At 40.4% G+C, this 10,741-nt stretch overlaps 1 protein-coding gene and 1 long non-coding RNA gene across 2 annotated transcripts; both read right to left on the bottom strand.

Annotated features, from left to right (window-relative positions):
- Nucleotides 1-608: 608 nt before the first annotated feature.
- LOC107748033 (uncharacterized) lies at nt 609-3,654 on the bottom strand. Its single transcript, XR_001640872.1, has 3 exons — nt 3,145-3,654; nt 2,091-2,152; nt 609-626 (listed from the first exon to the last, which is right to left on the bottom strand). It is a non-coding gene; the product is annotated as an uncharacterized LOC107748033 (long non-coding RNA).
- A 4,985-nt stretch (nt 3,655-8,639) lies between these two features.
- On the bottom strand, nt 8,640-10,505 carry LOC107748043 (salivary glue protein Sgs-3-like). Its single transcript, XM_016562696.1, has 4 exons — nt 10,500-10,505; nt 10,284-10,288; nt 8,983-10,213; nt 8,640-8,654 (listed from the first exon to the last, which is right to left on the bottom strand). Exons 1-4 carry the CDS (start codon nt 10,503-10,505, stop codon nt 8,640-8,642), a joined length of 1,257 nt encoding a protein of 418 aa, XP_016418182.1.
- Between the last annotated feature and the right edge of the window lie 236 nt (nt 10,506-10,741).

Raw genomic sequence — 10,741 nt, 5'->3', positions numbered from 1 at the left:
TTTTATATATATATATATATATATATATATATATATATATATATATTGCCTTTGTAAACCAGTAGAAAATAACAATTTTGGATTTACAAACATTCTTTTTGCAAATTTTGGAATAATATTAAGATGTTCTTTGTATAAACAAGGACTCCAACAACCAATTGTATGGCCAACACAGACATCTGATCTCACCATCATCTGGGATTACATGAAGAGACAGAAGCAACTGATACTAAGGCCTAAATCAATAGAAAAATTGTGGAAAATACTGTAAAAACAGTTTTTTTTTTTAAAAATAACACCATGAACTTTTATCATTTAACATCGATTATGCAAATCAAGTCGAAGTTTGGTGTGACCACCCTTTGTCTTCAAAACAGCTCTTTCATAGGTGCACACAGTTTTCCTCCAGCAAGATAAAAAAAAAAAAAAGTTTAATAACAATGCAGAGTAATACAGAAAGCATTCTAAATAGTTTTGAACATTCATGATGTTGCTTGTTTGACTTACGTGTTACACTGGTGATATTAAGAGTGGTTTTAGCTTGCAAAATAGTGCTTATTATGTCCTCGGTATTGGGTAATTGGGTTGCAAATGTTACATTCATTTCAGTGATGATTGACCCACGACTACAGAAGAGAAAGTGCCATAAAGAGTCTTAGAGAAAGAGTGGTATTATACAAGTCTGTCAGATGCTTTTAACAAAACTCATGTACAGTACTATGCAAATGTCTTAGGCATATTAAATTTGTTTTAAGATGGTTTTTTACAAGGACTCCAACAACCAATTGTATGGCCAACACAGACATCTGATCTCACCATCAGCTGGGATTACATGAAGAGACAGAAGCAACTGATACTAAGGCCTAAATCAATAGAAAAATTGTGGAAAATACTGTAAAAACAGTTTTTTTTTTTAAAAATAACACCATGAACTTTTATCATTTAACATCGATTATGCAAATCAAGTCGAAGTTTGGTGTGACCACCCTTTGTCTTCAAAACAGCTCTTTCATAGGTGCACACAGTTTTCAAGGTATGTTCCAAGCATCTTGGAGAAGCTTCAGTTGTTCTATTGATTTAGGTAGGGCTGCAACAACTAATTGATAAAATTGATTATAATGGATAATGCAAATAATTGACAACGGATTTGATTATTGATTAGTCTCGTCTGTGCACTGTGCTCGGAAACCATCAGCTAGTCACGCTGCTTGACAGTAGTGAATATCCCATTTCTATGGACAAAATGCATATGGAAAATAGCAGAGGACACAGAGTTAACTGCTGCGTGAAAGGTATATGATCCAAGTTGTCTGAAACATGAGAATGCTTTATATTTATAAGCGCTTCAAACAAAAACATAAGCATTTAACATGTCTTTCTCTGTCATGCTTTGACAGATGCGTGTGCTGTTTAATGCATCTGACCTCAGTTTCCTCAGTGCAAAACATATATTTTATGGTTGTAGCATTATCTGTAAATGCTAGAAAGTCCCAAGAGTATTTCAATTTTTGCATATTCTGACAACAAGCGAGTCTTGTTAGAAGGGGTGCTGTAAAGGGGGGTAAGGTTAGGATGATTCCAAGGGCCTGACGAGGGAGATGGGGCCCGGAACACGATTTTTACTGAGGGGGACCAACCACTCCCCAACCTCCCTTTTAGTTTTAGAATTCAGTGTTTGTATTTTTTAACCCTTTTTGCTTATAATGTACAGCATAACCTACATAGAAACATTGACTATATTTGTTTTCCTAGGCTTTATATTACACATTGTTTGGAGGCCACCATTGGGTAAGATGTGGAATAACATTGTTTAAAATAATTGATTAAAAGTATTTTTTTTTCATCTGATTAATAAAAAATAAAAAATAAATCGACAGATTATCAAAATAATTAGTTGCAGCCCTAGATTTAAGATTTAGCCTCAGTTACCTCTGTCTGTGTGATCCCATAGGAATGTTTGGATATCTAAAATTGCTATTTCTTATATAGAAGAAAAATGTATAAATTGCTATCTAGATTGTCCTGTAAACCAGAGACTTTTGTCTTCCAAAAATGAATTGTATTCCTATTTAAAAGGAAGAAATACTCACCGGAACTTAATAACGTCCAGTCCAATGAAGGAGGAGAATTTATTTCTAAATAATGGTTCCAACTGTGGAAAACAAGTTGACAATGTCAGGTTCAATATTTAGTTAACAATTCTGAATTTTAATCACAGAAGAAAATACAACATGAAAGAGATTTGATAGTCATTCAGTTGTTTTAACATGATATGAAGTTACTGTTCCAGCAGTTTCCAAATTTTAGTGAATGATAGCATTTACTGTCTAAGTCTTCTTTGTAGTTCTTGTTCAACTGTATGTCTTAACGTACTTGGTCCATCACCAATTAAAGTATTTAAATGCTTGGAGGGAATATTTGCACCCATTTTCACCTTTTGCTTCTGTTATCACAATTATTTATTCACTTATTTTTATTTAAAATATATTTAACTTTTATTTAACTTTTTTTTATCTTGGCAACAGGTTTTTTTTTTTTTTGCTACTTCTTCTACAGGACTTTTCCTGTCTTCTCATAATTATACTCAGATGATCGGCCAGCCAAGCCACACACAAGTTTGGAATTTTATTTTTATTTTTTTAATTTAACTGTTCTTGAGAAATTACTCTAAGACAGGGATCCTCAAATCTGGCCTCTAACCCTAATCAAACACACCTGAACATATTAATCCTAATCAATGTCTTCAGGAACATAAGAAAATCACAGGTAGGTGAGTTTGATCAGGGTTTGAGTTAAACTCTGCGGAGCATTGGCCCTTTAGGGCAAGGTTTGAGGAACCCTGCTCTGAGAAGTTCAATAGTGATGTATTAACATTTAGCAGTAAAATTTGACAGTAAAATATGAACTAATTATTAAAATAGCAACATATTAATATTTAGACCAGGGCATAAATAAAACAGAACACTATTTGCACTGGAGTAAAAATAACCTACATTTCTGTCTATGTGGGGTGCAATTAATTAGGTATACTGCTATCTATGTTAGTGTGCAGAATTAAATACTGAATACATTCCAATGTAAAGAGTCTGTTACTATTTAACTTGCAGTGCAAACGGCACCTTGAATTTTTGCTATGCAACGTACCGCATTTGAGACTTTGTTTTTTCTGGTGTTAAATGCGTCTGAATCTGGATTTGACAGATCATCCACAAAATTTGCATTGCTGGAAAAACTAAAAAGAACTGACTGGGTTGTGCTTGGGGTTGTTGTAGCTGTGGTTATTGTAGGTTGAACTGTTGTATCTGGAGTGGTTTGTAGAATTGTAATTATTGGAGCCCGTGTTGTGGTTGTAGGTTGAACTGTTGTTTTTGGGGTTGTAAGAGGGGCTGTAGATGTAAGTACAGTTGCTGTTGTAGGTGCAATTGTTGTAACCAGGGTTGTAGATTGGGCTGTATTTGTTGTAGGTATGGATGTTGTTGAGTTTGTTGTAACCACAGTTGTAGGTTCAGTTATTAGTGTCGTTTCTGTAGAAGAGGCAGTAGTTGTAAGTGGAGTTGCAGTTGTAGGTGAGTTTGTCGTAACCACGGTTGTAGGTTCAGTTGTTTGTGTTGTTACTGTAGAAGAGGCAGTAGTTCTAAGTGGAGTTGCAGTTGTAGGTGAGGCTGTCGTAACCACGGTTGTAGGTTCAGTTGTTTGTGTTGTTACTGTAGAAGAGGCAGTAGTTCTAAGTGGAGTTGCAGTTGTAGGTGAGGCTGTCGTAACCACGGTTGTAGGTTCAGTTGTTTGTGTTGTTACTGTAGAAGAGGCAGTAGTTCTAAGTGGAGTTGCAGTTGTAGGTGAGGCTGTCGTAACCACGGTTGTAGGTTCAGTTGTTTGTGTTGTTACTGTAGAAGAGGCAGTAGTTCTAAGTGGAGTTGCAGTTGTAGGTGAGGCTGTTGTAACCACAGTTGTAGGTTCAGTTATTAGTGTTGTTTCTGTAGAAGAGGCAGTAGCTGTAAGTGGAGTTGCAGTTGTAGGTGAGTTTGTCGTAACCACAGTTGTAGGTTCAGTTATTCGTGTCGTTTCTGTAGAAGAAGCAGTAGTTGGAAGTGGAGTTGCAGTTGTAGGAGAGTTTGTCGTAACCACAGTTGTAGGTTCAGTTGTTTGTGCCGTTTCTGTAGAAGAGGCAGTAGTTGTAAGAGGAGTTGCAGTTGTAGGTGAGTTTGTCGTAACCACAGTTGTAGGTTCAGTTGTTTGTGTCGTTACTGTAGAAGAGGCAGTAGTTGTAAGAGGAGTTGCAGTTGTAGGTGAGTTTGTCGTAACCACAGTTGTAGGTTCAGTTGTTTGTGTCGTTACTGTAGAAGAGGCAGTAGTTGTAAGAGGAGTTGCAGTTGTAGGTGAGTTTGTCGTAACCACAGTTGTAGGTTCAGTTGTTTGTGTCGTTACTGTAGAAGAGGCAGTAGTTGTAAGAGGAGTTGCAGTTGTAGGTGAGTTTGTCGTAACCACAGTTGTAGGTTCAGTTGTTTGTGTCGTTACTGTAGAAGAGGCAGTAGTTGTAAGAGGAGTTGCAGTTGTAGGTGAGTTTGTCGTAACCACAGTTGTAGGTTCAGTTGTTTGTGTCGTTACTGTAGAAGAGGCAGTAGTTGTAAGAGGAGTTGCAGTTGTAGGTGAGTTTGTCGTAACCACAGTTGTAGGTTCAGTTGTTTGTGTCGTTACTGTAGAAGAGGCAGTAGTTGTAAGAGGAGTTGCAGTTGTAGGTGAGTTTGTCGTAACCACAGTTGTAGGTTCAGTTGTTTGTGTCGTTACTGTAGAAGAGGCAGTAGTTGTAAGAGGAGTTGCAGTTGTAGGTGAGTTTGTCGTAACCACAGTTGTAGGTTCAGTTGTTTGTGTCGTTACTGTAGAAGAGGCAGTAGTTGTAAGAGGAGTTGCAGTTGTAGGTGAGTTTGTCGTAACCACAGTTGTAGGTTCAGTTGTTTGTGTCGTTACTGTAGAAGAGGCAGTAGTTGTAAGAGGAGTTGCAGTTGTAGGTGAGTTTGTCGTAACCACAGTTGTAGGTTCAGTTGTTTGTGTCGTTACTGTAGAAGAGGCAGTAGTTGTAAGAGGAGTTGCAGTTGTAGGTGAGTTTGTCGTAACCACAGTTGTAGGTTCAGTTGTTTGTGTCGTTACTGTAGAAGAGGCAGTAGTTGTAAGAGGAGTTGCAGTTGTAGGTGAGTTTGTCGTAACCACAGTTGTAGGTTCAGTTGTTTGTGTCGTTACTGTAGAAGAGGCAGTAGTTGTAAGAGGAGTTGCAGTTGTAGGTGAGTTTGTCGTAACCACAGTTGTAGGTTCAGTTGTTTGTGTCGTTACTGTAGAAGAGGCAGTAGTTGTAAGAGGAGTTGCAGTTGTAGGTGAGTTTGTCGTAACCACAGTTGTAGGTTCAGTTGTTTGTGTCGTTACTGTAGAAGAGGCAGTAGTTGTAAGAGGAGTTGCAGTTGTAGGTGAGTTTGTCGTAACCACAGTTGTAGGTTCAGTTGTTTGTGTCGTTACTGTAGAAGAGGCAGTAGTTGTAAGAGGAGTTGCAGTTGTAGGTGAGTTTGTCGTAACCACAGTTGTAGGTTCAGTTGTTTGTGTCGTTACTGTAGAAGAGGCAGTAGTTGTAAGAGGAGTTGCAGTTGTAGGTGAGTTTGTCGTAACCACAGTTGTAGGTTCAGTTGTTTGTGTCGTTACTGTAGAAGAGGCAGTAGTTGTAAGAGGAGTTGCAGTTGTAGGTGAGTTTGTCGTAACCACAGTTGTAGGTTCAGTTGTTTGTGTCGTTACTGTAGAAGAGGCAGTAGTTGTAAGAGGAGTTGCAGTTGTAGGTGAGTTTGTCGTAACCACAGTTGTAGGTTCAGTTGTTTGTGTCGTTACTGTAGAAGAGGCAGTAGTTGTAAGAGGAGTTGCAGTTGTAGGTGAGTTTGTCGTAACCACAGTTGTAGGTTCAGTTGTTTGTGTCGTTACTGTAGAAGAGGCAGTAGTTGTAAGAGGAGTTGCAGTTGTAGGTGAGTTTGTCGTAACCACAGTTGTAGGTTCAGTTGTTTGTGTCGTTACTGTAGAAGAGGCAGTAGTTGTAAGAGGAGTTGCAGTTGTAGGTGAGTTTGTCGTAACCACAGTTGTAGGTTCAGTTGTTTGTGTCGTTACTGTAGAAGAGGCAGTAGTTGTAAGAGGAGTTGCAGTTGTAGGTGAGTTTGTCGTAACCACAGTTGTAGGTTCAGTTGTTTGTGTCGTTACTGTAGAAGAGGCAGTAGTTGTAAGAGGAGTTGCAGTTGTAGGTGAGTTTGTCGTAACCACAGTTGTAGGTTCAGTTGTTTGTGTCGTTACTGTAGAAGAGGCAGTAGTTGTAAGAGGAGTTGCAGTTGTAGGTGAGTTTGTCGTAACCACAGTTGTAGGTTCAGTTGTTTGTGTCGTTACTGTAGAAGAGGCAGTAGTTGTAAGAGGAGTTGCAGTTGTAGGTGAGTTTGTCGTAACCACAGTTGTAGGTTCAGTTGTTTGTGTCGTTACTGTAGAAGAGGCAGTAGTTGTAAGAGGAGTTGCAGTTGTAGGTGAGTTTGTCGTAACCACAGTTGTAGGTTCAGTTGTTTGTGTCGTTACTGTAGAAGAGGCAGTAGTTGTAAGAGGAGTTGCAGTTGTAGGTGAGTTTGTCGTAACCACAGTTGTAGGTTCAGTTGTTTGTGTCGTTACTGTAGAAGAGGCAGTAGTTGTAAGAGGAGTTGCAGTTGTAGGTGAGTTTGTCGTAACCACAGTTGTAGGTTCAGTTGTTTGTGTCGTTACTGTAGAAGAGGCAGTAGTTGTAAGAGGAGTTGCAGTTGTAGGTGAGTTTGTCGTAACCACAGTTGTAGGTTCAGTTGTTTGTGCCGTTTCTGTAGAAGAGGCTGTAGTTGGAAGTGGAATTGCAGTTGTAGGTGAGGCTGTTGTAACCACAGTTGTAGGTTCAGTTGTTTGTGCCGTTTCTGTAGAAGAGGCAGTAGTTGGAAGTGGAGTTGCAGTTGTAGGTGAGTTTGTCGTAACCATAGTCGTAGGTTCAGTTGTTTGTGCCGTTTCTGTAGAAGAGGCAGTAGTTGGAAGTGGAGTTGCAGTTGTAGGTGAGTTTGTCGTAACCATAGTCGTAGGTTCAGTTGTTTGTGCCGTTTCTGTAGAAGAGGCAGTAGTTGGAAGTGGAGTTGCAGTTGTAGGTGAGTTTGTCGTAACCATAGTCGTAGGTTCAGTTGTTTGTGCCGTTTCTGTAGAAGAGGCAGTAGTTGGAAGTGGAGTTGCAGTTGTAGGTGAGTTTGTCGTAACCATAGTCGTAGGTTCAGTTGTTTGTGCCGTTTCTGTAGAAGAGGCAGTAGTTGGAAGTGGAGTTGCAGTTGTAGGTGAGTTTGTCGTAACCATAGTCGTAGGTTCAGTTGTTTGTGCCGTTTCTGTAGAAGAGGCAGTAGTTGGAAGTGGAGTTGCAGTTGTAGGTGAGTTTGTCGTAACCATAGTCGTAGGTTCAGTTGTTTGTGCCGTTTCTGTAGAAGAGGCAGTAGTTGGAAGTGGAGTTGCAGTTGTAGGTGAGTTTGTCGTAACCATAGTCGTAGGTTCAGTTGTTTGTGCCGTTTCTGTAGAAGAGGCAGTAGTTGGAAGTGGAGTTGCAGTTGTAGGTGAGTTTGTCGTAACCATAGTCGTAGGTTCAGTTGTTTGTGCCGTTTCTGTAGAAGAGGCAGTAGTTGGAAGTGGAGTTGCAGTTGTAGGTGAGTTTGTCGTAACCATAGTCGTAGGTTCAGTTGTTTGTGCCGTTTCTGTAGAAGAGGCAGTAGTTGGAAGTGGAGTTGCAGTTGTAGGTGAGTTTGTCGTAACCATAGTCGTAGGTTCAGTTGTTTGTGCCGTTTCTGTAGAAGAGGCAGTAGTTGGAAGTGGAGTTGCAGTTGTAGGTGAGTTTGTCGTAACCATAGTCGTAGGTTCAGTTGTTTGTGCCGTTTCTGTAGAAGAGGCAGTAGTTGGAAGTGGAGTTGCAGTTGTAGGTGAGTTTGTCGTAACCATAGTCGTAGGTTCAGTTGTTTGTGCCGTTTCTGTAGAAGAGGCAGTAGTTGGAAGTGGAAGTTCAGTTTTAGGTGAGGTTGTTGATTCAGTTGTTTGTGTCGTTTCTGTAGAAGAGGCAGTAGTTGGAAGTGGAAGTTCAGTTTTAGGTGAGTTTGTTGATTCAGTTGTTTGTGTCGTTTCTGTAGAAGAGGCAGTAGTTGGAAGTGGAAGTTCAGTTTTAGGTGAGGTTGTTGATTCAGTTGTTTGTGTCGTTTCTGTAGAAGAGGCAGTAGTTGGAAGTGGAAGTTCAGTTTTAGGTGAGGTTGTTGATTCAGTTGTTTGTGTCGTTTCTGTAGAAGAGGCAGTAGTTGGAAGTGGAAGTTCAGTTTTAGGTGAGGTTGTTGATTCAGTTGTTTGTGTCGTTTCTGTAGAAGAGGCAGTAGTTGGAAGTGGAAGTTCAGTTTTAGGTGAGGTTGTTGATTCAGTTGTTTGTGTCGTTTCTGTAGAAGAGGCGGTAGTTGGAAGTGGAGTTGCAGTTGTAGGAGAGATTGTCGTAACCACGGTTGTAGGTTCAGTTGTTTGTGCCGTTTCTGTAGAAGAGGCAGTAGTTGTAAGTGGAGTTGCAGTTGTAGGTGCGGTTGTTGCAACCACAGTTGTAGGTTCAGTTATTTGTGTCGTTTCTGTAGAAGAGGCATTAGTTGGAAGTGGAGATTCAGTTGTAGGTGTGGTTGTCGTAACTACAGTTGTTGATTCAGTTGCTTGTGTCGTTTCCGTAGAAGAGGCAGTAGTTGGAAGTGGAGTGTCAGTTGTTGGTGAGTTTGTCGTAACCACAGTCGTAGGTTCAGTTGCTTGTGTCGTTTCCGTAGAAGAGGCAGTAGTTGGAAGTGGAGTGTCAGTTGTTGGTGAGTTTGTCGTAACCACAGTCGTAGGTTCAGTTGTTTGTGTCGTTTCTGTAGAAGAGGCAGTAGTTGGAAGTGGAGATTCAGTTGTAGGTGCGGTTGTCGTAACCACAGTTGTTGATTCAGTTGCTTGTGTCGTTTCCGTAGAAGAGGCAGTAGTTGGAAGTGGAGTGTCAGTTGTTGGTGAGTTTGTCGTAACCACAGTCGTAGGTTCAGTTGTTTGTGTCGTTTCTGTAGAAGAGCCAGTAGTTGGAAGTGGAGGTTCAGTTGTAGGTGCGGTTGTCGTAACCACAGTTGTAGGTTCAGTTATTTGTGTCGTTTCTGTAGAAGAGGCAGTAGTTGGAAGTGGAGGTTCAGTTGTAGGTGAGTTTGTCGTAACCACAGTTGTAAGTTCAGTTATTCGTGTCGTTTCTGTAGAAGAGGCAGTAGTTGGAAGTGGAGTTTCAGTTGTAGGTGAGTTTGTTGATTCAGTTGTTTGTGTCGTTTCTGTAGAAGAGGCAGTAGTTGGAAGTGGAGATTCAGTTGTAGGTGCGGTTGTCGTAACCACAGTTGTTGATTCAGTTGCTTGTGTCGTTTCCGTAGAAGAGGCAGTAGTTGGAAGTGGAGATTCAGTTGTAGGTGCGGTTGTCGTAACCACAGTTGTTGATTCAGTTGCTTGTGTCGTTTCCGTAGAAGAGGCAGTAGTTGGAAGTGGAGATTCAGTTGTAGGTGCGGTTGTCGTAACCACAGTTGTTGATTCAGTTGCTTGTGTCGTTTCCGTAGAAGAGGCAGTAGTTGGAAGTGGAGATTCAGTTGTAGGTGCGGTTGTCGTAACCACAGTTGTTGATTCAGTTGCTTGTGTCGTTTCCGTAGAAGAGGCAGTAGTTGGAAGTGGAGATTCAGTTGTAGGTGCGGTTGTCGTAACCACAGTTGTTGATTCAGTTGCTTGTGTCGTTTCCGTAGAAGAGGCAGTAGTTGGAAGTGGAGATTCAGTTGTAGGTGCGGTTGTCGTAACCACAGTTGTTGATTCAGTTGCTTGTGTCGTTTCCGTAGAAGAGGCAGTAGTTGGAAGTGGAGTTGCAGTTGTAGGTGAGGCTGTTGTAACCACATTTGTAGGTTCAGTTGTTTGTGCCGTTTCCGTAGAAGAGGCAGTAGTTGGAAGTGCAGGTTCAGTTGTAGGTGAGTTTGTCGTAACCACAGTTGTAAGTTCAGTTATTCGTGTCGTTTCTGTAAAAGAGGCAGTAGTTGGAAGTGGAGGTTCAGTTGTAGGTGAGTTTGTTGACTCAGTTTTTTGTGTCGTTTCTGTAGAAGAGGCAGTAGTTTTAAGTGGAGTTGCAGTTGTAGATTTGTTTGTGTCGTTTCTGTAGAAGAGGCAGTAGTTAGAAGAGGAGGTTCAGTTGTAGGTGAGTTTGTTGATTCAGTTGTTTGTGCCGTCTCTGTAGAAGAGGCAGTAGTTAGAAGTGGAGGTTCAGTTGTAGGTGAGTTTGTTGATTCAGTTGTTTGTGTCGTTTCTGTAGAAGAGGCAGTAGTTGGAAGTGGAGTTGCAGTTGTAGATTCAGCTGGAGTTGTTGATGCTGGTGTTATTGTCGCTGATGCTGTTTGAATAGTGGTGCTACATAATACTGTTGTTAAAAATTGAAAAGTAACATTCATTTTAGAGCAATTGTCACATGTAAATAAGTAATAAGAGATACAAAGAATATGGATGATCAGTAGCTTACAGACCTAAACTTAACACTGCAATTATTAGTGCTTTTTTACTCATCTTGGTAGCTGTCAAATAGATCACCTGTAAACATATAATGCACAACATTAGCAAATATGTAAGTAATGGCATAATTTTTGGCAGGTCAAGGTAGTATTTTTTTTTAGATAAAATAACTGCTGCA

The sequence above is a fragment of the Sinocyclocheilus rhinocerous genome, unplaced genomic scaffold (genome assembly GCF_001515625.1).
Source record: "Sinocyclocheilus rhinocerous isolate Xijiao unplaced genomic scaffold, SAMN03320098_v1.1 scaffold3243, whole genome shotgun sequence".
Classification (NCBI taxonomy): Eukaryota; Metazoa; Chordata; class Actinopteri; order Cypriniformes; family Cyprinidae; genus Sinocyclocheilus; species Sinocyclocheilus rhinocerous.
The sequence above is the reverse complement of the archived record's forward strand: the minus strand, read 5'-3'. Positions and strand labels throughout refer to the sequence as shown.